General features: G+C 43.4%; 2 protein-coding genes across 2 annotated transcripts; one reads left to right on the forward strand and one right to left on the reverse strand.

The window, feature by feature from the left end:
- Window positions 1-443: 443 nt before the first annotated feature.
- Window positions 444-7,281, reverse strand: LOC139306634 (cyclin-T2-like). The gene is made up of 9 exons (XM_070930537.1): window positions 7,124-7,281; window positions 6,493-6,574; window positions 6,277-6,405; window positions 5,348-5,408; window positions 4,966-5,028; window positions 4,737-4,782; window positions 2,798-2,961; window positions 2,614-2,684; window positions 444-2,507 (listed from the first exon to the last, which is right to left on the reverse strand). The coding sequence occupies exons 1-9, from the start codon at window positions 7,279-7,281 to the stop codon at window positions 1,446-1,448; spliced, it is 1,836 nt and encodes a 611-aa protein (XP_070786638.1). The 3' UTR covers window positions 444-1,445.
- A 2,362-nt stretch (window positions 7,282-9,643) lies between these two features.
- Window positions 9,644-24,717, forward strand: LOC139306847 (transmembrane protein 163a). Its single transcript, XM_070930808.1, has 8 exons — window positions 9,644-9,836; window positions 10,928-11,047; window positions 16,629-16,672; window positions 16,775-16,866; window positions 19,834-19,930; window positions 23,831-23,942; window positions 24,335-24,476; window positions 24,647-24,717. Exons 1-8 carry the CDS (start codon window positions 9,644-9,646, stop codon window positions 24,705-24,707), a joined length of 861 nt encoding a protein of 286 aa, XP_070786909.1. The 3' UTR covers window positions 24,708-24,717.
- The last annotated feature ends 1,258 nt before the right edge of the window (window positions 24,718-25,975 follow it).

Consider the following 25,975-nt stretch of genomic DNA (forward strand, 5'->3'; position numbering starts at 1 on the left):
TAAAACAACTGACAATTGATTAATAATTTCTATGCAATGCAAGCAAAAATGTAAAAAAGGACTCACTGGTTCCAGCTCCTCAAATGTAAACATTTGCTGGTTGTCTTCGTCTTGTATGACGGGAAAGTGAATATCTTTGGGTTTTGGACTGTTGCGTCAGACAAAACAAGAGACATTAGATGGGGTCTTTGAACCTGTGATTAGTCTAAAATGTTAGCAAGTAGTAAAAAATACCAAACAATGAATTGAGAAAATCTGAGTACTCATCATGAAATCAGTCATAAGTTGCAGCCCTACAGCTTTCATTGGAAAACTAATAGCAAATGACCATGTCATAAAAACAAAACCTCTCTGCTTTTTTGTTCAGCATCACTTTACAGAAATACAGTCTTCCCCCCCCCCGTCACACACTTCCAACAAAGAAATTCACTGATGTGTAAAAATCTCTTTTACACCTTTATTTGGGCTCCCAATACACAAATCGAGGATATGTTCATCAATACAGTCTGCTTTAGATCTCATGATACACTGAATGGAGGAAGGTTCGGACTGATGCAATAAACCAACAGTTTTAAAACTGAACTACAGTCCTATATACACAATCTTATTTTAGAGATCTGTATTTTTCTGATAGTTAATAACATTTATTATACTGAATAGCGATTGACGAAGTACAATCACGAGGCCTTTTTGCAATTTTAGCCGATATATCTTAAATGCACTTTCACAGCTGATGTAACGTAAACTTCATTTGTAGCTCTAGAATGAGTCTGCACATTAAGTTCAGGTGCGGCCTTGGAAGTCCCAATAGACAGCAAATGGAGTCCGCCTCACATTTGAGTTAGTTGGTTTTTTTTTTCCTTTAACTATTGATGCACTCTTTGAAAAATAAGCAGACCATGATTCCTAAGACAGATACCAAAGCTCTGCCCTCTTCGTCAGCAAATGGACGAGGTGATACATCTCCACAGATACAGGTAATAAACCCAAACAGAGGAAGATTCGTTCTTATATCAAAAAAGTTCGAGACCTGAGATTTTCAGTGGAACAAAATGTCTTAACATACAAAAAAAACAAAAAACAAAACATGAACTGTCTGTAAACTGTCACGATGGCTGCGAACACTAGCTATGTCTTCCCTTTTGTGACTGAAAACATGCAAGTTAAAATCCTGTCAGCTCGCCTTAAAAGAACGTTTAAAATCTCATTTTTCCAGCCGCATTCTTAAAACTTCTTGGGGGGTTTTTTTTGTTGCAAGCTAGTAGTACACAGCTCTATGCATATAATTTTACATTTTTGACAGCTAAACGAGAATCATCAATAATCAGTGTGTAGACACGACTGAGGGCGATGCAGAATTCAGATAACTTAAGACAAATAAAATTTTTAAAATTCTATTAAACATGGTAATACCTTATTCTAGACAACACTGGACTCTCCGAGGGTTACAAGTTCATTCCTTGGGCACTTAATAAAGAGTCTAGCATGTCAAAAGTGTCTTTGTAGTCGGTGTGTTGGCCATTGGCGGTCAGCATGCCGTTGGTTCCGTCGTGGCCGTGGTGCTCCATCATCCTCTGGCTCTCTGATGAGTAGTGGGACGAGCCGAGGCCTCCTTTGGAGCTCCTGCCGCTCTTGGACGAGTGGTGGTGGTGGTTGTTGTGGTTGTGGTTGCCGGCGTCCGAGTGAGGCCTCTTGCGAGACGAGCCGGAGGAGCTCCCGTCGTGGCCGCTGGGAGCTCGTAGGGATAAGGTGGGGTTGTCTATTGTCCCTTTGCCGTTTCCGCTGAGGGAATACGCATGCGAGTGGCCGTGTTTCGAGTGGCGGTGGCCGCCGTGTTCTTTGTGCTTGTCCTTTCCAGGCAGAGTCCCGCCCTGCTCTGAGCCTCCGTGGCGCTCGGAGGAAACTTTGATTCTCATCTTGAGCTCCTCGCTAGTGGCGGAGCCGTTCTCGGCGAAGGAAGGGGGCAGCCGAGCCTTTTTCGAGCTGGACTTGTCTCTCCTGCCGTCCCCTGACTGGCCGGCCTGCTGCGGCTGAGAGCGTTTCTTGTGGTGGTGCGAGGAGAGAGCGGGAGCAGGCGCGTACATGTCTGTGCTCGGCTCCTCCTTCACACCGTTCTGCGAGGCCAGCTCCGCCGCGTGTTTCTCTCTGTACTTTTCCAGAGTCAAGACCTTCTGCGGCCGCGAAAAAGCGGCAGCGTTCGTGCCGAGCTGCTGGTGTTTACTACTAGACCCGCCTGCAGCTTTGTGTTCGTGTTTCACCAGCGTGAAGTCTGAAAGGTGGGGCTCGGAGAACTGGTCATAGCCGCAGCTCTTTGACTGGTCGTCCAGTGGCTGGTAGGAGGAGAAGGGGGCCGCGATGTTGTTGAGGGAGGGCATATCTAAGTCTGATGCAGAAGTGGAGGGGAAGAAGGAGTTGGTGACGCCAGGAAGGCCATCTAAGGACGTCCCCTGGAAGGCACTATCCACTGCCGAGCCCTCTGTCTTTGGCTTCTTCGCTGCTTGAATGGCCTACAAAACAAGAGAGAATTCAACATGAGATACTGACACTTCATTTGTCCCAACCTGTAGCAGTCACTGCCATCTTGTGGCTGCCTGACAAGCATTCATGACGTACCCGCCAGTTTCGTATCCTCTTCAGCCTGCTGGGCGTCTTCTCCAGGATCTGAAGGAACTCATGCGTGAGCTCTGAAAACAGTGAAGACAGCAATGTTAGTGATCACCCATAAAACAACATTTTTATGACGCACAATACAGTAATCCATCCAAGAAGAGGATAAACCAGCGACAGAAGCGCTTACCATCCAGCAGCTGTAACGTCACGGTGCGGTCCACGTACTCCCACCAGTGCTTGCTGTCTGTAGACACAGGGATCTCCCAGTTGGACCACTTACAGGCCAGGTGGATGCAGACACACGCTACGACCGTGGGCCTGTACTGCAGGCAGAAGGTGGTGAGGTGCAAACTGCAGGAGGAGACAAGAAACAGAAGAAAAAGACACAACCGTCAGCTGAAGGGCTTTCATACTAACATACATATACAATATACATTTTGGACAAAATTAACATACAATCAAATCAACAGCACACGTTTAAAGCAGTACTGACAATCAAACTCAGTATTTTCACATCACATACACACAGCCTTACCTTACAGAACTGGAACATCTAAGAAAACCTATGTTAGGGCATGTTCCTAAATGTTTGAATGAGACATAGTCTCATGATAATATATAAATGTAGATATATTGAACCTGTATTAGGTCATAATGTGGTTTGATTTTTATGTCAAAATTGGAAATTATAAAACATTAAAAACAGTGTTTCTCAGTCTCCTGATGAGCAATCGGCATAATTTCAGGAAGTCTATACTCAATCAGTCAAATGAAGTAAAATCTACACGCTACTTGTGTTAGTGTAAAATGAGTGACGACAGCATGTTTTAACTATGTCATCAGTTAAACTTCACAACATCAAACAGGACATTTAAAGACTGAGAAACACTGATGTTGGCAAATGATTAGGCTTTAAGTTTGCTACGGTTAATTTTATCTGCACCCTGAATCCCAAACTACACTGCAAACTGGCTCTCGTGTGTCCAAACTACAACATGAGTAAAGCAGCATGGGCTTAAAATAACCATATTGATCAAGCGTCTCAGAATCAATCCGAGGAAACACACTGAAAAACAAACACTCATTTACGCTTAATATCAGCAAGTAGAACGGCTCGTTTGGTTTTACAAAACACTCAGCCTCAAAGCAGAAATAGTGATCATGTGTTGTGGTTTTATGTCGGTTGCATTTTCAGGTATTAGACAGTGTTATAATTTGAAATGCAGAAAATAGCCCCACTTTTTGTGTGTAGGTAAATATTGTTCACCAAGTCTAGATTGTATATAGGCTATGCTAAAATGAATACATCGCTTACCAAAACAGCATCTTAATGACTTAATTATCATCAATGAAGTTATTACATTCACTACACTTTAATCTAGACTTCATTCTCAAAAAAAAAAAAAAAAAATCACTGTAAAGATCTGTCTACCATCAACTGCTGGGAACATCAATCTCCATATCAAACTAGCAGTGTCTGTAAAACAAGTCAAATACACACCTTAAAAATGAAATACACAACAACAGCACTATAATACCAAAATTAGGAGCTCAAGTCAATTTAAAGTTAAAATCATCACGTAGCAAATGTTGTAATTTCTGCCACAATATTTCCTCTTTAAAAAGACGGTAACACTAAGAAACACATGCATTACACAACCATGTTCTTCTCCAGAAACGACAGAGCCACACAGAACAAGCAGTTTGCAGTATAGTTTGGCGTTTCATTGTTAGCTTTTTTGGGGTGAAAAATGTACAAAAAAATTTAAAATTAAAAAAGAACTATGAACTATACTTACCAAAGCACTCTATAAGTTTAAGAATCTTTAGTGGCAATCTATATTCAGGCTACCATTTGAGTTTTTCTCTTAGACATATGCACTCCGTACCAAACAACCTTGAGAGGTAAACAGCACCACTACACTCCACATTGTGCATTCAACCCCTATGTGCCAACACAGAGCCCTTGTACAATACACCGCACAGCGGCCTGGCCGGTACTTCCCCACACTGGGGGTTCCCAGGACTCAGGCGCAAACAGGGCGTTGGACACAGGAAGGGGGGCCCTGCAGGACAGGAAGCTATAGTGTGCCATTACAGTGCAATAATGGGAACAGGATAATAACCTGTTGGTAGCCATGAAATAGGAAGTCTGTGCCAAATCCTTGCTTGCTGTAAAAGAAGGAGAAGGTTCATTTTAGAAACAGCATTTTAAAATATGCAGTCTAATCCATGTAGCTCTATGTATGAAAAGCTTGCTTGGTTCAAAATGGAACCTGCACTAAGAAAACATGGCACTTTTACATATCTAAAAAGGCACAAAATTGAGTTGTTAAAAAGTGAGAAAGTTTATACCTCGCACTAGCTGGGAACACCTCACAACATCTGTGTGTGGATGATCAACTGTTATTTCAAAACCTGCAATCAAGATGTGGAACGAAGATGATCAGCCACTGGTACGAGCATGATGTCAGCACAGGCAGACCTCCAATGCGATATTGTGGTTTACATTTGTTAAAACAGCAACTAAGAAAAACATTGTCTGTTAAATATTTGAAAATGCAAACTTCATGTATCCTATGTCAACATGACCTTGTGATACCTGTTTGCACTCATTCCTTTCCACTGGAATAATGTTGCTGAAATGGCTGACTGAAGACGCCAGTAAAGCAATTCAACCCACAGAAAAAAAAAAAAAACACAGCACGTGCAGAAGTGCAGCTTTAATAGCACTCACCCAGCGTTTGCAGCACTACTGTTTCCAGTGCTACAAGCTCTTGTGCCTGCTGCTGGAATGCCTGAAAAAGATCAATTAATGGGCAATTTTAAATCTGCTTTGCAACAACTAGATACTGATGATTCAAATTCTAATCAGCATTGCTACAAAATAAAAGCATTGACAGCAGACAAAACTGTAAAAGGTAGTCGAGAGCCATCATTTCAAGAGGGTACTCCTGCACCTTTTAGCATTCTGATATAAAAGCTTAATTGTAGGGGCACAATACAGCCTTTCAATTCAAGGACTTCAAATCAATGGTGAAAAATCCTATATTCTCTATACAACATCACTTAAGGTTGAAAAGTCCACGACGAAAGAAAATGAGCTTAAACGTCGACATCGTTTCTGTGCTTCGATGGAAGGGGATCACTTTAGAAACGTGGGAGAAAGAAATAGCCGTTACAAAGCAGGCAAAGGGAAAGCAGAGGCTAATAACTGTATGAAACTCCACAACTGTAACACTGCAGCCTGTTGAGCCTGAGAACTTGACTATCAAGATTCAAATCACAATGTCTACTAAAATACGACATTTTGCAGCCCCACTGAGTATACAGATTCAACCAAGGAGGAACTGGTCGAAATAGTTCTGTCATTGCAGCTCTACTACGGTTGAACGTGTCTTTTCTCTCCAAAGCCTCACAGCGCCATTTGTCAGTATACGGGGTCACCAACAACTGTGTGAAACCGATAGCGAAAAGTCAAGGTTAGATCGGTCTCGGGCAAAACTGACTTCAGTGTCATTATAATTCATAAAAAAGGGTACAAAAGTATGTTCTATAGTGCATGTAGTCCGATGGTGTCCATATAGAGAGGAAGGCCAAATATCCTGTCTAGGATGATATGGGAAATGAAAACCAAAGACTAGTCCTTAGTCATGGTTTACTTACGCTGCTCTTGGTGTCTACTGCAGGCTCTTGTGGGTTAACACAAGCATGGGCTATTTTAATGACATGCTCCAACTTCCTGGGCTGCTCCTCAACTTTAGCTGCCAGGAACAACGTAGTCTGGGAAATGATCTACAGAGAGAAAAAAAACTCAAGTCAGTTTTCATGGTCAGTGCCACCAGTAATTATGGTATCAGCCAACACTGCAGTGGTACTTACGTTTCTATGGAATTTAGTGAAGGAGTGGATCATATAAAACCTGTGCATATATACTATAGCAGTGTTGATAATTAGTTGAGAGCTGGGTATGCAGTTAAGGCTTAACACATGATTGACAGACAGTAAAAATAAATTAATAAATTAACTAACAGCTCTAGTGCAGGAACCATGACACATTAGCATCCAGCTAGCAAAACGTGTACCCTGTAAGTTAAAACCAAGAATCCAGTGATTAGCTACTACTTGTCCAACAATGTAAATGACCCTTTTTAAACATAGCATTAGGTTTAAATTGCACATCCAACAAGTATCAGTAACCATTTATCACTGATATCGTTACACACAAAGCTAACAATAGAATCTGCAGTCTAAAGGGACAAAACAATAGCTAAGCTAGCATGCAGGCCTCACCACTTTCGGCTAGGTAAATATAAACATCATGTTAGCTGAATAAAAAAGCCCATCTTGTCAGAGAGGACTCTGTACGTGACAACGAAAGGCTTTGAGTGTGTTTCGAGAGTTACAATATGAACTGTCACAAGTCTTGTCATTCCGGCCCATCTGTAAGCTAATGCTAACTCTAGCTAACCCGTCTGTCTGCCAGCTAGCCTTTGCGTTTCAGAAAGGATACACGTTGAGTCTCTGGCCTATGTCTTGGATTAAGTTGGCGGCCTGCTGCCGGTAAGAAAGCTCCCTGTCAGCCTCTATTCCGCAGCGGCGAGACGGTGTGTTTTCGAGCTGCTCCCGGGTGAAGAGCCATTTCGTAGAGGGTCCCCGGTGCACCGCCATTACGCTCCCACAGCCAAGCCCGACGGTGTTAGCATCGGGAGGGAGTGGGGCGATGGGGCACCGGAAGGACGAGATGAGCAGCCGAAACTGGCTTAAAACCGGTTGTCCATTTTCTGAACAGCGCCACCAGTGGTCGGTGATGCAAATAGCCCTTATTGTTGCTGTACCTTATTGATACCGTGTCGGATAACATTTTGTCCACAACAAAATATGTTCATTAGGTCTATTTAGTAATTTAGCCAGTAGTCATGAACAGCCCGTCTGTTTCTTTCTCTGTTGATTCATCAAAGGAAATACAGCAATTAGGGTTGAAATACCCGGATTAGCCACTAGGGGTCGCAACTGCACTTTGGACCGCTTTTGCGTTATGTTTTTATGTAGGCCTATTCGAGGAAAGTTATAATTTTTATTTTGTTATACTAGGTAGCAAAACATCCATATTTGATCAGTATGATGAAAGAATTAGGCCACAGCTGAGATTGTTATTCATTTAAATGTGGCTTTAGACATGCCCCTTCCTGATACATTTCCAACATGTCTCATCTTTATTACAATTTTTGACCTCACATGGGCTGAGGTCGCGCAAGCATCAATCCATTGGAGATCAGCACATGCACAAGGTGACAACACATTCGTGAAGCATCCTCTGGCATGCATTACTCTCTTTCTACCACTACATGGAAGCAGAGACCAAGAACAAGTCAAGCTCAGTGAGCGTAAACCCAAGTGCTCTAACAAAACAAGATAAATAGAAAAAAGACATAGGCCTACTGTATAGGAACATTCTCAAATACCTACATGTAACCTGCTTAATGTTAAGTTTTGAGAGAATTAAGCTTCTGAGGCAGGAAAGTCCTCATACAGAATCAACCTGCTTGCTTGAATTGCCAATGGAGATACAATATTTCGTCAATAATCATTGAGAATATCCTAACTTTGATCTTCAGTAGAGATCCAGGTTTGGTTTGTGTCTAAGTAAAGGGGCTCACACCCTTCACCTATCTAGTTTTCTCAGTCAATTGCCTAAAAGGAATCAGTTGTTTTGAATTGAAATAATGTCTGATATATTGTGTTTGTTTTTCCAGACTCAGAGTGGACGCTTTATCATATAAATACATGAAAACCCTGCTTTCTAATCTAGAGCAAGCAGGGTAACCTATACATGCCTATCAAGCAGCTCTGTATCTTAGCAACCCGTTACAGGAATCACGGTACTTTCCCCGGTGTAGTGCGATAGCCTAATTATTCAAACCAAAAACACAATTCCCCACATCTCACACTTGAAAGATAAGTTTGGAGTTATCGTTGACCTCTGGCGCCAAGCAGAATGATAAAAAAAAAAAAAAGGAGGAAATAACCATTTTTATTTGCGGGTTTGACCGCAGAAAAGTAAAGTAGTGTGGCTGACTTATTGTCGCTCTATTAGCTTTTAAAGCGGCGTCGCAGGTGAATAACGGGTCCGGTCTGTCTGCGAGTCTGCCGGCTCGCTCAATCCTCACGGGACAGATGTTTTCCTCGCGGAGCGCAGAGCGCGCGGCGCAGCAGCAGCAGCAGTTTTGTTCTCATCCAGCGCGAGCCCAGGTCTCGTGAACTCCACCGGGATCAGCAATTAGAGTCCAGGTGTTGATATTTCACCACGACGCGAATTGGAGCCTGTTGTGAATATTTTTGTTCGACTGCATGTCCAGACGGCGTGCGTCAGGTTGGTCTGCATACAGACAGACTAGTACCGGTTACCACCTTCAAAATAAATAGCTAGTTGATATTGTTCTCATGGAAACTGCCTGACAGAAGAATTCAGAGGTTTTACTTAGCTGAAGTAAAAGTACCGATACAACAATATAAGATGACGCAGTTACAAGTGAACGCTTTACAGCCTATAGGAGGTGAATGCTAACAAACTTAAGTTAGCATACATACTATTGGACTATTGTTGTTAGCCTACACTGACAAATGAATGTGTCAACAGCATTTTAAATGTTACTGCTTAGGTGGAGCCTGTTGTAAGAACGTAGTTTATCTATAATAATGCTCAATATACAGCATTTTGGGTAACAGAAAGTAATGATAGCAATTTTTACTCTGAAATGATAACTAAAGCAATTGTGTAGGCCTATTTGAATTCTTTCAGGTGGCGAACAGGCGTTTGTTTTGAAGTCCCCACTTCCTAATATCCGGTGTTATTTCACCTTACAGTATGTAATTTGGCGCAACTGGACCTGCAGCCCTGCAAGGAGTCTCCTTCCCTCCCTCCCTCCCTCCCTCTCTGTCTCCGGGTCTCTCCCCCAACTCAAAGCCCGCACTTCTCGCCCAGGTGTGACATTTTTGGAGTGCCTCATTGGAACCGCAACCCGCCGAGAAGATGACGGACCCCACACCGCCGGACTCCACCGCCGTCCAGGAACCGCCTGTAGCAGTGGACCCCACGGCGGCGAACGGGCAGTGCGAGCAGGCGGACTCCCAGCAGCAGCTGCAGCAGCCCAACACAGAAAGTCAGGGAGAGGGTTTCAAGATGGACCAGGAGATGAAGATAACCGACAGCATAGAGGACCGAGGTAGGTGGTGTTGAATATGTTGAAAGTTTAGCTTTCACCGATGCCCCGTCTCCAGGGCGCATACGTGCGTAATGCCATGGAGAGTAGCGCAATGTATGTTAAACTGTACATGCGCTGTAAATCTGGTAACACTTGTATTCATTAATAACATTTATAACTATTCTGACAAATGGTGCTCTTTTATTTCCTATAAATTTGCCCTCAAATAAGACTTAATTTCTGGGGGATATAACAGATGACTGACACCCTAATGTTATGGTCAGTATGATAATTTATTTACAGAGATGCCTAGAAATGGCAGAGTATGCATATTGCACTCTGTTTGACATGTGCTACCTAGAATACTGTGCTGTGCTTACAGGCTTTTTGAATAAATTAGTGGATTGCCTTTGGGAAAGAGTGAAACACACACACACACACACACAGCCATTTAGACTGTGGCAGGTGTTCCACATCTTGAATATGGCACAGAAGAAAGTCTGTACAGTGTGTAGTCTATACATAATATAGACGCTAATGTCTTGAAATGCAGGGCTTTGGTGAGGTGACTAGTCTCTGTAATGCAAAGACCCGACCCAACCCTGATGAGCAGAGTGCTAATAGAAGATTGGGTCTGAATGTTTCAGAATATTGTGCCCTTACAATATCACTTCATAACAATCCTGTAACTCTGACCAAAACAAAAGCAGATACTGTGTTCGTTTGAATGTATAACTCAAGCTCATTTCAAGCCTCCAAAGTGGGAATGAGCTGCCTGGAAGATGTAAAAGACACATCTTTTTACTGGATTTACTGGAAAAAGGAAAATAAGGTCTATTTTAATGAACACAAATCACTTGATAGTGTAATAAAGTGATTGTATGTGTAATTTACTAATTTGCTAACTCAAAGAAGTGGATTTAAGTTCATCTTTAAAGATTCAACTGGGGCCCTTTTTGGCTAGTGACCTCTTGTCACTCTTCAGATGTCCATGAAGGAGACATTTCTCCCATAAACGTCTCACTTGGTTTCATTGAAATAACTTTCCATATTCTGCTTTCTCTCTCCGAGTCATATCTGTGGGTCATTCTGCCCTGTGTTGTTGTCTGCAGGTCTTCTGGAAAGCAGTATGCGTCTGAAGCCGCATGAAGCACAGAGTTACCGCAAGAAAGCTCTGTGGGTGTCCTGGGTGTCCATAGCGATCACCATCGTCCTGGCCATTGCCGCTTTCAGTGAGTAACACTCTGTTAGGTCTTTCCTTTTGATGAATCCTCCGGCTCACAGGAAGTAATGCTTTTGACTTTTCTTTGTGGGCAAGAAACAAAAGACATCTACGCAGACACGATCCAAAGACATACTGATGCTTGCAGTTTGTCCTTCAGTTGAAGGACAGGTTTGTTAATTACAGTGACACCGTGCTGATCAATGTGACACCCAACAGCCCGATTAAACAACACTTAAAGCGAAAGGCAACATGAAGGACAAGCAATTGATGTGAACACGCTACTTCGATAGTCCACACTTGATGCCAAGATCCTGCCCCCCCAGACCTTTAGCCTCCCACAGTTACCACTTCAAATGACTATTTCTCTCCATTAAGAAAGCAACATTTGGGAAAGGAGCGATTCACTTCGTAGATCTAATTCAGGTTATGTTTCATCGTGATTTTCAACTTGCGAAATTTGGATTAGAAGGCCCATTTTAGAAGATCCTGCTGGTTATTTAGAGATTGGACAGACATGGAGAAATGTAGAGGTGAACATGCGTCAGGTATCTTTGTCAAGTTTGACAAGTGGTGCTTGAGATAAGGATTTGTGATTGAGATCTGTCACCATCGCATCCTGCAATATTCAGCTGATGCTTCTTCCTCCTCTGCAGTACATGCAGATTAGTGCTTGACAGATGCATAAGTAAAGAGGGCAGGTTTTGCTGCAGTGTAGCTGATCACCTCAACATTGGTTTGCAGATGTGCAGAGATATGAGAGTTTCCTGTTATGGTAAAGATGAGGGCTGATGACAGCGTTTTGACAGCATGTTCATTTAGCCTGCTAAAAAAGACTTTCCACATGTGCAAACCGGCCATTTCTCTTCACTGAACCTCTTTTCACGCAGCGTCTTCGTTGGACATTTTGATCACATCTCTGTGGTCCTGCAGCGGTGCCCCCTCTCTTGTCACATCTTGCCTGCTCTTCCTCATAAATAAAAAACATGGCACTGCTTTCAAATCAGCTGCAGAAATGAGCAGAGGATGAGATGAATGAGTCTGATGTAGCAGCAGTGATTCCAGTAAACAGTGGTCTGACTTGTAGTCACACCGGGCCAGTGTCATTACACACAGGTAATTGTTGTAATTCGATTTTGACGCTCTCTAGAGAAAAACGGACCGGACTGATGAGTATCCACTGGTTCAATAATTAATTGGAGTGTTGTCTGAGGGAGAAATTAAAAATTGGAATTCAATTTGTCGCTGTGAGGCACAAGTTGACCACTTGGGTCAGAATTAGTGAGCAGCAAGTTTTTGGAGTGAAGTGGTTGAAGGACGGAGACATTTTGTTTTGGAAATCAGAGCCTCTTCCTTCAGTTCAGTCCATGTTGTTTCAAGCCCAGTTCCTGTTCTGATAAGGAAACGCTGGTAGTAGACACAGGACAGGACAGGTCTGTTTTACAACTTCGGTCTCTCTTGCGTGTGTGTGTGTGTGTGTGTCAAGTTTCTGAAGCTATGTGTTTAATGCATTCCACTCTGAAAGAGGTTTATAAATTTGCAAATTGCAGAATCCAGTCCCACATAGTTCAGTTGCAGATGCTTGTGTTGTGGTGAAACAATGTTGGAAGTGACATCCATGTTGCCTCTCGTCTGCTTTAATTTTGTAAACTGCAAATTATGTAATTGATTGGATTTGTAACTCATTTCTCTTTAATGACAATACAATATCATAATGTCATCACTTTAGAATAGGATAACATCTCTATTGATTGAAACTTTTTGACAGCATAACAACCAATATTTATGCCAGTGTTATGCTCTTTTGTGTGATTGTGACTTTATTGTGATGAAAACGTTCAAACAGAGCTGAAGATTTTATGTGACCGTAGTTGATAAGCATAAATTAGATTCACTGTGATCTTATCATCTCTTTGCAAAGCCTCCACCTCTTTGTTGCACTTGCAACTTCCTGTTTGATTGACACTGTGGTGAAAATGAACACTTATTAGCAAACAATCCACTGCAACAGTTAAAGTTAAACACTCATTAAACCTTCTGTAAAACTGTCACTGGCTCTTTGGAAATAAGCCAATGTGTACTGAATGTAAAATGTCCTCAGTAGCAAGTCCCATTGTAAATAGGACCATTTTTAATGTGCAAAGAAAATGCGTGAGAATCCTGTTAATAACCAGCTGTTAGCATCACACACACTCTATCCTCCTTTATGTTTGTTGGCTCTGAACTTGGTTGTTTTTATAAGAAAGCCACACCAAATAAAACATGTTTGAAAAAGGAGGAAACTGATGGACTCAAGAGGCAGAAAGTACACAGAGAGAAAGCAAAAAAAAAACCCACAAGTACTCTTGTATAACTATATCACTAAGAGATAATGAATCAGTCTAATTTGGTCACTTTTGTTGTGTGTTAAAGAGAATCTAAAGTAAAAGTATTGCCTTATGGTTAGTGCCTTTCTAGCATAATTTAGATATTAAATATATCTTTGCCACAAAGTAGGCTGATTTATAAAATAGTGATATCAAGATAAGATAAGATAAGATAATCCTTTATTAATCCCTCAGTGGGGAAATTTGCAAGAGAAGTGACCATCTTTAGTTTCTCTTATTTTCCTAATCATGAAGCAATGTGTATTTCCCAATATGTATTCCTTAAAGCTACGCTGATAACTGAGAGTTATGGTATGATATTTGTATATTTGGTATGAAGGACCTCATTGGGATTGTGTCTTTACACTGTGGTCGACTGTGGTGGATGGGGAGCCGGCCCGTCAGAGCCCCGCAGGGTGTCAGTCCAGTCTCCACCACCTGCTGCTGTTCCCCGTCAGCCCTACATGTTGACAGAATTGACAGCCGCTGGGTAACGTACCCTGTAAAACATTAGCATTACTCAAACATATCTGAGATTGTGTGGGAAATGTATTACGGACAGGCAGGTGCAGCTTTAAGTTTACTGTAGAGACACTGCAGTGAGGAAAATAGCATGTTTATGGGACAACTCAGAGACGAGGTGTAACTGTCACTTGACTAGATATTAGTTTTTGGTCCAGTCTGACTCACAAAGACTCACCAAATTTGAAATAGGACTCCCATTGGCTGGTGCCAGTTTATCTATAGAGAAAGGATAACAAGCCAGCACTGCGAGTGCCCCGTTTGGTTAAAACTGCAGCAGATTTGTTGTCAGATTTTGGCTTTAGGCGACCCAGAATTTCACCTCCAGCTCATGTCTTGTTGTTTGCAATCCTTCCTAGACTGAAATTAGCAGAGTAGAACTGAGTTGAATGAATATGTAATCGAGCCCCTTGCTGCTGCTTTAATAACAAGGCGTATTCATTGCTACAACAGCACAGCGAGACAAACACCATCAGTCCACCAACTTGACAGCAACTGATATGCATAACGCAGCTCCTGAAACAGCCAATAAACCAGCAGAGCTCGGGTGCCGTTTTATCTTCTGCTCTCCTGCTTCTCTTGTAAGATGTGACAAGGAGGGAGGGGGGGGGGGGGGGGGGCGAGAGAGACCTCATATATGTGTGTGTGATAGCCTGATGCGATGCTGGGGCTCCGTCCCAGCTGACGCCCAACCAGCTTTCTTGGGAGCCAATTAGCCAACGCTGGGCCTGTCTTTGACGACTGCAGAGCCGCAGCAGATTTCATTTACACACAATTTCTGTCTTTCTGCTCCTAATGAAGGAGCTAGGAGGAGAAAAAGGGGAAGGGAAGAGGGGAGGAGGGAGGAGGAGTGTACATCTCTTTGGACCACCAGCTCATGATTTTAAACGGCCAGATCTGTGGGGTTTCCATCCCAAATGAGATCTCTGCCAGCTGGAAAAGCGTATAAAATAGCATGAAAGCCAAATTCACAATGGAACATGACTGAAGTTTGAACTTTAAGAGTCTTACTTGCAGGTACAAATATGCTCCCTGGATGATATAGATTTTGGAATGAAACTCCCATGACATCTCTCTGTAAGGCACTTTGTGAAGTCATATGCCTGCTACTCTTTCCTTGTTATGTCAACTCCGGCAGATGCGCGACACTCCCATCTCTATTTACTTTCATTTGAACAGCTGTCAAGTTTTATTTGCTGTATCATGTGTGTGTTACCACACCGAGAGCTGAGGCACGCAGAGTTTGACATTTTTAGAATATCTCCACCCTGGTTGTTTGAAGAGGAGGTCAACCACGCAACACATTGTGCTCATTTCATATGCTACATACAGAATACACTATATGATGTATATGTACACCATGTGATGATACAACTGTATGGGATCCATTAGTGTTGCAGTCCTCTGGCCAGTATATATTTACCAGAAAACTGTACACAATGTTTTTGCTGTGGGTGTGATTGTGCTACTATTGGCTTTTGGCTGCGAAAGCTGCTTTGTGTGTCAAAGCTAGAGTGAAGACGTTGTATGTGCCTTTTTGCTAAATTGACCAAAAGTTGTTGCAGAGATCATTTTTACAATCAGTCGTTGACACCGCTTCCATGCTGCATCTCTGCAGATCTCTGGTATCATGAAAATCTCATCCACTCATTTGTATTCAAGGATTGTCCATGTGTGCTTCAGTGTTTGCAAAAGCATGCGACGGCAGCATTCATTTCTGTTTTCATTTCGGTCTGGGGAAGTGGATGATTGCACCTTCCTAGAGAGCAACTGAATGTAGATGAAACAGTAAAAGGGAGGAAGAGAGAGGATGATGAAAAAGGGAGGTCAGGAGACTGGAAGAGGAGAGGAAAAGGGGAGAGGGAGGAAGGAAGATATCATGATTTTGCTCTCCTTGCAGCAGAAAGAAAACGAGCGACTAAAGGGGAAGCACAGAGAAAGAGAAACCACACAATGCTGTGTTTCTGCATGCAGGGCTGAGGCGAGCTGCTGGCCCCCAGTGAGTCTCGCTAAAAATAACCCTGGGAGGAGAAGAGAGGATTCCTTCTATCTGCATCTTTCTCCCCTTTGTCTCTCCTCATCCCCTCCTGTTGCAGGTGCATGCGTGCTCTGGCTCAATGTTTGTTTTCAACACATCTACAGCTCAAAACAGGCGGATAACATGCTGATAACTAAATCACCTCCGTCAACAAAATGCATCTTATCCTGCCTGGCAGGTTTGCGGCACAAACTAATGAAAAACTAGAAAAGCAATTCCACAGAAACGCACCTCTGGACATATATAATAATCACCCATCACTGCAGTTAAACGGGAGAAGTCAATGAGGGATCTCATTTAAACGAGGGACTCTCCTGATTGATGTTTTTCATCTTGCGGCAGTCACCCTTTATTTGTTCATGTACACAGGTCGTGGCAGGAAATGTTCTTCCTGCTGTCACTATGCCTGCAAAAGGACTATCATCATGGCGTTTTAATGTCTGCACGTGGGGGTATAACACATCTCCTGTGAGCAGACAGCATGTATTAGTATTCTGTGCAGAATATTCCATGTCCCTGACTATACATAGGAAGAAGTGGTGGTTAAAGATGAATGGATGGAAGGATGCATGGATGTTCCTCCATTACATGAGTATTTGTTTTGGATAAAGATCAGTGTTACATGTTGTTCAGTGTCCCTCTTTCTCTCTCTGTTTTCTTTCCAGCCGTTTCCATCATGCGCCACAGTGCTTCAGCTTTCGGATTTGCTGTAAGTCGACTGTAAATCCTCCACTTTACTAAAGCGATGGCCAAGACTGTATGCTGTAGTGAAGAGAATGTAAAACGTCTGCCTTTTTGTTTCACTGTGCAGTTTGATGCCACGCTGGATGTGTTGTCCTCAGTCATTGTACTATGGCGGTACAGCAACGCTGCAGCTGTCCACTCAGCACACCGAGAATACATGTAAGTACAGTCAGCTTTCACCCAGAGCAAATCAGACCTGGTTTAACATCAATATGTCAATCCCTTTCAGTTTTGGGTGTCCGCACATACTTAAAATTCCTGAGTTTAATTATATAGATTGGAGGCAGTAAATGTTGAGTAGGGCTCTGGGAACCAGGGCTGGGGCCAGGGCCGATGGCTGGAGCTTGGGGCCAAGGAGGGCAGGTCTAGAGTGGAATCCAAGGACGCAGAACAGGGGTCCAGAGCCGGAAAGCAAGGTTGACACAACAGGAGACAGGGGACAGAGTCAGAGCAGGGGGAACTGCAGGGGAGAGGGAAAAACATGTGGAGGGGGAACAAGAGACAACAGGATCGTATGGACTAACTGAAGTAGTGACCACGATCTGACTGCGCAGAAGTGGCTGGGCTGAGTATTAGTAGAGGCCTTGATTATGGAACAGGTTGCAGCTGGTGGGCTCAGTTCTGACTCCAGCACACCTGTCTCCACTCACAATCACAGACAGGATGGGAGCTAGAGGGGGAGAGAGGGGGAGGGAGGGCCATCAAAAAAATGCAGGCTATCATAAAATGGAATTGCCTGGACTTCTATTTACACTGTCCATTTATAGTTTTTGTTATTACATTGAATCAATGTTCAGGTAGAAGTAATGTGACGGCTTTGTCATTTGAAGTTCAAGAATTGAAATCATACTCGAAGACAACTTGCAGACACCCTGCAGTTGTTTGAGCCATTGTTTTTCAGCTTGCTCAGATGGTTCAATTCCATCTATGAAGACCAAACAAACCCAGAAAAGTGTTGAAATCCATTTCAATGTGTCCACAGTGTCTAATGTGTGAGTGTGTGTGTGTGTGTGTGGTCTGCTTTGTCCTGTAGAGGAGTGTGTCAAACAGCGGCTCTCTTCAGTTCTGTCAGCCTCGGCCCGCTGGGACCGATCACAGACGAGCGCCTCACGTCTTATCTGAAGCTGGCCGATAATGGTGTGTGTGTGTGTGTGTGTGTGTGTGTGTGTGTGTGTGTGGAGGTCAGGTGGGCTTTTCAGAGTCTGTTGAATGGTCAGGTTGCTGGCAGCAAGCAGGCCGCTGAAAGAGAGAGAAAAAGAAAAGCGTGGGTAACGCCGTCTGTCAGTTTATTCCTGCTCTGTTCTCTTACGATGAACATTAAATCTGAACATTACCAGAGAAGATACACAGCAAATGAAATTCAACCAAAACAACAGAATATGTTACTGGATGAATCAGATGAAAGAAAATTGTCATTATGTCTGTTCTCACTGTCAGAGCATCTGGTAGATTCATACATGAGATCACACAGATTGAGATGAGAAGACTGACACCACTCTCGTGTCTGTCCGTTAAGTACAGACCTAGAGCCCGGCATATTAGCCTAAGCTAAGCTAAGCAGCTACATAATTACAGACAGGTACGAGACTGGTATTGATCTTCTCATCAAACTTACAACATAAAGGTGAACAACTGTATTTCCCCAAACTATTCCTTTAAAGAAAAACTATGAAACTCTTGTCAGCAGGTTAATTCAATTTACAGCTGTTGATGTCTTCAATTAAATCAGCTGTAGTTTTGAGAGTGTTAAATCTTCACATTAAAACATCCACACACAGAGTCACTTTTTGACAGCAGCCTTCATTATGTCACTGCAGCAGCTAATTGGAGAATTCAGATGAAGTTCAGGAAGCTGCTCAGCCAGTAATTGGCTTCACCGAGAGGCCAGCCTGGCCACACACACACACACACACACACACACACACACACACACACACACTACAAACACACGGATATATTCATGCATAAATGTACTGAAACACGAGAATCACCTGCAAGCACAACACAACACCCTCACACAGATGGTTTCACAAGTGTAAGTACTTAAATAGACACGTACTAAATGCAGGCACATATGAACACATACATGACCTAACACACACACACACACACACAGCAGTTTTTTTGTGTGTTTGTCAGACAGAGACACAGAGAATCAATATTAGTCGTCTTCATTTTTTTTTGATGGAGGAGATGTGGCTGAATAGTGATGCCCAGGTACAGACCGGTTGCCAGGGTAACAAGCCCGAGATGTCAAGATGAATTAGGGGAGTTTTGTTTCCCAGATGAAAACGTGGAGCCTTTTCAAAACTAAGACACCGTTATTCACACGAGTGTGGCAAAGGTCAGAAAACGATGGTGCTGGTGTGGCGGTGTTGATATCAAAGAGTAACGTCATCCTCCTGTGATATGAGAACTGAAACAGAAGCTGTATTTTGCTTCACTGGTCTTTTTGCTGTTGTTGTTTTAGTTGTGGAGGCAGCAGCAGCGCAGAGATATGGTGTCATTTTTACATCCACTGTGTGAAAGACACAACAGGGGGCCTGTTAGTGGGGATTAGAGCCCCCATGATGTGTGTGTGTGTGTGTGTGGACTTCCTAGAGTGAGTTGGGGTGTTGCCTTGGTTACCTCATTCGGTCAAAACCCAGGACACCAAGTGTGGCTCGAGAGCAGCCTTCAGAATTGAACACTGGTACCCATGCATGACCAGGACATATGCTCCAATTGTCTCCCTCTAGACTTTGTTAATTGGGTAAAGGTTTTTAAAGGACATCTGCTGCTTCCAAATAAGTCCTCGCTCTGTACACCAGCGTAACACAGTTATCTGTCACTCAGGAATATTTTCGGGTCACAGGAAGATGTAGTTTCAGCTATCTTTCACCACTTTAATTGTTTATCTGGGTTTTCAGCATCAGGATAGACCGTTGTATCAGAATCTGTTCAAGGTCAAAATGTGTGCTGTTCCTAAAAGAAGAAACTGCTGCTGGCTTTCAGCAACACAATACATTTACACTGACAGATAACTCGACAGCTGCCACACTGTTGACTGGCTCACACAATCCAACTTGGAGCTGGCACTGGACTTTGTGTTTTGTGTGGTTATTATTGTACTCTTCTCCTCCGCAGAGCCTGTGTTATCCTGGGCGTGATCTTTATCCTGTCCTCCTTGTGCATTCTGGGTAAGGCCATCCACGACCTGGCCACCAAGCTGCTACCTGAAGTGGTAAGAATCTATCGACTACCCAAACAAAATCTGGATTTAAACAGGGATGAAAAGGCTACGTGGAAGTTTTAGATCGGAAAGGGGGATCTTTGGATTAAAGCATCCACCATATGGGACAGATTAAGTTATCCATTTAATACTCAATACCTAAACACATTAACATCCTGCAGCACACTATGACAGCTGTTACTGTCAGCTCAACAGTCAAACAGGGTCACTTCACAGTTTTCATCTCACTGAAGTCAGGGTGCAGAATTTAAGCCAAAACTATGGTGCATAATCTGATGTTTTGGTGGAATTTGTGGCTATTTTTAAAGCTTGCCCAGATAGTAACAACCACTTTGAGCAGCCAGGACTCATCTACTCTCCCTGCTGTGACTCCACCAGTCTGCCAGAGACGAGGATTTCACTCAGAATCCCCAAAAAAAGCCCTGTTTGTGCTCGCATCTAATAATATCCTTGCAAAATCTGAGTGTACTTCTTAACGTCCAAGAAAAACAACATGCATATTTTCAGCTTTGGTCGTCACGTGGTGTGGGTCACTGGAGGGTTGGTGGTTCAGGCCCGACTGAGGTTTGATCAAGATCAAGTCTAGAACAATGTGGTTTTAATGTAATTGTGTATGTCGAGGCTTTAGTGGTGCATTAAGGTATTTTTTTCAAGCTTGTCACGGTATCTTTCATATTCTTTATGGTGTGGGGTCATGCCGATTCAGTACAAAGACAACAATGGACAAGTTGTTCCTTTGCTCTTGTCCAGTCGGCAATAATTGTCGCATTGTTTCGACCTGTTGTGCGAGTGTGTGTACATGTGGGTTTGGAATCAAGGAGAAATGTTGCTGCCTATGATAGACATGAAGTGCAGCATTGTAAAGGTACATTTGTCACAACCTGTGTTAAAAGTGGAAGAGTTGATGTGTCAGACCGACAAAGCTGTGAATGTGAATCCACGGAGGTGATAATGAATGCAGATAACCAAGCTAAATATTTTCACATCAAGTGAGGTCATTTCAGCTGTTAAAATTTCCACACAAACGACCCATCTTGGAAACAGGTGGATCGATGTTTGCCTCAAGACACATTGCACCGAAAACAAGCAGAATCAGTGTGCAGCAGCTTTAATTTGTTTTCTCGAAAACGTGATTTTCAGACTGAACACCAGATTAGGTGTTGCACTGTGCGTGCATGTGTGTGTGTGTGTGTGTGTGTGACGGAGGTGTAACAGCGTTGTTGCTCAGGTGTGACGACTCAGGAGCTTTCACACTTCCTGAAATAGCCCCATCGCCCCGTTGCCGGGCAATACTCATCTCTGTAGAAACGCACGTCGAGGATCTGAACATAATGACGGTGATGAGGAGTAAATACAGGAAGAAGAAAAAACAATCCTGAGTGAGCAGAACTTCAGATTGAATGAGAATACTGATGAACTTCACTAAAGCTGGGCTCGACACTTAATGTGAGCTATAATGAGCTGTTTTTACCAAGTGAAGATTTTTGTATCATCAGATTTAAACAGGTTGCACCACACAAACTAGTTCTAAGGTAGAGGTGAACTAGTTTTCACTAAATGTTTACACTCAGTAACTAGGTGTAACTGCTGCATAGCTAACTGAACTGAATTAACAGAGGTTGACACACCTGACCTGATACTATAAAAATGCTGTATGTGCAGGTCTTTTTTGTAAACTGTATGAATGCTACTAACTCTTACACACATATTTCCATGCAGATATAAATACAACAGAGTGCTCCCTACATTTACAAAGGCGTGGCATAATAATAACTTAGATAAATGTAGTCACACGCGTTGTATTATTGCAACATTCTGTGATGCTGTGATTAAGAATGTTAAGTTGGATCAGCCGCAGAGCTAAAATATACCGCCATGAGAAATGAACATTTCAAGAGGCTCCAAATTCAATTAGCTCTCAAATCCTTTATTGATTTATTGGACTAACTGTGTTTTCCATCTCTTCATCTGTGGCTGCAGAGGGAAGGAGACGGGCCTGACAGACAGTCAGCACCAAAGCATAAACAAAGGCCGACTGTGGGAGCAGCGAGGCAGACACATTGTGTTTCTCTGAGTCGACCCGCTCCTCCTCTGTCACACTCTCAGCCTCTACCAGACTGCTTTCTGGTGCATCACAGTTATATATAGCTATGCCTCACAGCGCTCCTCAGCATGCCGATGTTGGAGAAAAGGTTTATTTTCTCTTCCTCGCTGCTATGAAATGTTAATAAGGTAAAGCAGCTGCTTAGGTATGCAGGGGTGGGAATGAGGGGGAGAGGGTGGAGGAGGAAACATGTGGAGGAGGATGTTTGGTTTTTGACACCTGACTGTTCCTGCTCTGTTCGTCCTCTGAGCCCAATTAATGTCAGTTAGCGTCCAAAACGAAGCCGCAACACTCTGAATTAATTTGAAGGGCCGCAGTGGCCTCCGGGAGTTGCGAACATATCCAAACCCCTGGGCTCAAAAGCCACCGGAAAACCTTTTAAAACACATGGCCATCACACAGAAAGACAAGACACATTTTAGTCCTTAAATCACTTGACAGCTTTCGTCGTTCCCAAAACAAGTGATGAAATCAGTGCAGTAAGATTATTTCTGCCTGTTTCCAATGCAAATCAACTGATTCCAGGTATTTCCTTATGTTTAAATCTGGTTAAACTTGATATATGTTAAATGCTGGTTAAGCTAAGCTAAGCTGACAGGCTGCTGGCTCTAGCTTCATATTGTTGGTATTGATCTAACACCATAATACCTACATACTGAATGGCAACTTAAGTATGATCAAACCAGTTAACTACTAGCTAATCACACCCAGTATACAATGTGTGTATAGCTCCCAATTAAGAATATGTGTGTATGTCTGTATTTGTTGAAATGGAAGCTTGGTCCTTGTTGTACAGTATTTTGAGGATAATATGCTATTTAGATTGTATTTTGACAGCTGAGTCACAGCCCTGACTCAGGTCTTACGCAGCATGCTGAGGATTTCTCTCCATCTCCTCTCTGATGTCTGCGAGCTCGCCAAAGTCGGTTTTCATGGCTCCAAGGCCATAGTGCAATATTAATGCTGCCGCAGAGGCGCTGAGTGCTCTGCAGCTCCCCTTCTCTTCTCTCGCCCACCCCTCCCTCTCCTCCATCCGCCCTTTGTTCATTTACATTTCAGGCATTTAGACTCACAATAGGACAGCAACAATGATAGAGAATCTTTAGGTAGCAGGATGTGCCAAAATGAAGTGCGGCTTAATTAGCTGGTGACGATAACTGATACAAAGGGTGTTTGTAGTTGGCTGGTGGTTTTGCTTTGTAACCCCTGACTCTGTGAGGAAAGGCGTACATCTGTAAGTGACAGAACTGTTAAAAAGACACACAAACTAACGAAAAACCTCACTAACCTTTATCTGTCTAGCACATAACACATTGTGATGACATTGTCTCTTTCCTTCGTAATCGTACTCCAACAAAACATTCGTCGTGTTATTCGTCCACTCCTGCCTTACTTAAGTAATGTTTCGTTTCCTTGGCCTGATACTTAATGATAGATCATGTTGGATTTACATCTTTACTTTACTGCTTTATGTTTGACTTCAATTGTAACATCTTTTTTGGAAAATCTGGATTTTGGCGACTGGAGAGTCACAGGTCACTGTTCAGAGAGATTTTAGAGAGTAAATCAAATTGAAACTAAAAGTTTCAAAGTTAAAGTATAGTTTTGCTTTTTTTTTACTGACCTTGTCATAATAACTAACAACAAACCTCAAAGTCATGTGGATCCACCAGTGGTGCACTTTGAGGGAGGACCTAGGATTAAACCCTGAGGGACTCCAGTGAACAAAACCATGACTCCCACTGTCTCTCTGCGCTTCTGTCTGTCTGTCTGTCTGTCTCTCTCAGGATGTCTTCCTGTTCAGCGTGTCCATTGTCAGCGGCGTGGTGTGCATCTTCCTCGCCGTGATCAAGTTTATGCTCGGCAAAGTGCTCACGAGCCGAGCCCTCATCACTGACGGTAGGTGTACACTTTCTCCTCGTGAAGCGCCGTCATTTCCTAGTAACGGCATCACAGTGCGACTTCCAGCGTGACACAATCGTTTGTATTAATGTAACACTCCGGTGTCTCACTCATGCCTACATAACTCACATGGAGTAACAGACACCAGTCGTCGCGCAGCGGTCCGTCACCTCGCAGAGCCGCCGTCAGTTGCATTTAACGAGATGACCTTTCGGTATATGACAGATATTAGAGGCATTTCAAGAATCTGCCACACCACCACACTTTGTATGCTGTCAAGAAGGCCACAGCAGTGAATATCACACGTCCACTGGACTCTTAGCAGGCACCTGAGGGAAGCCTACCAACCCCCCCCCCCCCCCCTCAGAAAAGTTGTTTTCTCTTCCCAGGATTCAACTCACTGGTGGGGGGAGTCATGGGGTTCTCCATCCTCATCAGTGCTGAGGTGTTCAAGCATGAACCCAAGGTGTGGTACCTGGATGGGACAATAGGCGTCCTCATAGGTCTCATCATCCTCGCCTATGGAGTCAAGTAAGTGATGACGGGAAGTTATTAGAGGGGGGGGTTTACAAACGGCCAACACCTAAAGGGAATTTAAGCCTGTGTTACAACAAGTCGGAGTGGGATGCATGTTTTTATCATTTTATTTAAGGGGATGAAAGTTTTTCCTTTGTAAAAAGCCTCTTGTCCTTCCACCGCAGGCTGCTGCTGGACATGGTCCCGCGGGTCCGACAGACCAGGAACTACGAGCGCTTTGAGTGACGGACCGCAGGAGGGAGAAGAGGAGGGTCTGGGAGGGATGGAGAGTGGGTGGACTGACTGACTGACAGGGGACGGGGATTACTGTCCCTACAGTCTCCCCACGGACAATCACATTCAGTGCCAGTGGAGGCTTCAGTCTATACAGTCCTCCCATTCCAAGATGTGAACTGAGGATCCAGGCTGATGACGGCAGCGCGGGCAGACCACATTCTTGGCTCCTTTTAAGTGTTTTCCAGTTTGGTGTACATATAATATATCTTTATCTGTCTTTTAACGGTGAGCGGGGCCGTCTGTTCTTTCATGCCTCCATATTTAAACGAGAAGATAGAGGGAGTTACACTAACTTTAGAAGTTAGGTGTTGACTCAGCTGTAGATGAGACGGGACAGAGACGAGCTAGGACTGCTGCGTGCAGGAGACGTATGGACCCCGAGAGTCCACCACTCCTTTAAAAAGCAACAGATTTTTGTGCAGCGAGTCGATGCACAATACCTCAGCTACACCTCATCGCCCTGTCAAAACACAGCAGTTTATTTTTCCCATGGTTCCTAGAGGCCTTTGCTCAGCTGTGCTATAAAATGTTGCAGAGTGGCAGGTCGAGGCTGATTGATGTAGCTGATGTAGCAGTGGAGCATTAATGGTGTTTTACCTTTTTATGACTGGAGAGGATATATCAATAATACAAGCCCCCCCCCCCCCCCCCCCCACACACACACACACACACACACACACACACACACACGCTGAGGCTCAGTAATATGTGATCTGCTGTTTACAATATTTATCTAGACTGTTGTGGCTGGAGCAGGGAAGCCTGCACTGGGCACTGTTTCAGCTGCCTAATGCCAACGCAGGCTCACAGTCCTGGAGGATGCAAATCATCACTGGAAAAACGGCAGAAAGTAGCTGTTTTTTTGTTTTCCAAACTGAAATCGTTTGTACGGTCACAACTTGCGCCATCTACTGACCAGAAGAGGTACCTGCCATCTGATACAGCTGGGAGTCTATGAACAGAGTCCCCTGAAGAGAGTCTCTTACTGACAGAGACATTTTAAATACAGAAGACAACAGAAAAAGTTTGAGACACAACTTTCCTGCCAACTTGTCCTCGTCAGGCTTCAAATTCACAACGTGGGTCAACATCTTCATGCTGGGGTCAAAGGCTGCAACAGCAACAAAAAGAGCAGCCAGATCTCAAACACCTGAGAGAGTTACGACATCAATCCTTGAAATTAGACAAACCATATACGTCAAGATCCGTAGAATCCA

This window comes from Enoplosus armatus, chromosome 24, assembly GCF_043641665.1.
Source record: "Enoplosus armatus isolate fEnoArm2 chromosome 24, fEnoArm2.hap1, whole genome shotgun sequence".
NCBI lineage: Eukaryota > Metazoa > Chordata > Actinopteri > Centrarchiformes > Enoplosidae > Enoplosus > Enoplosus armatus.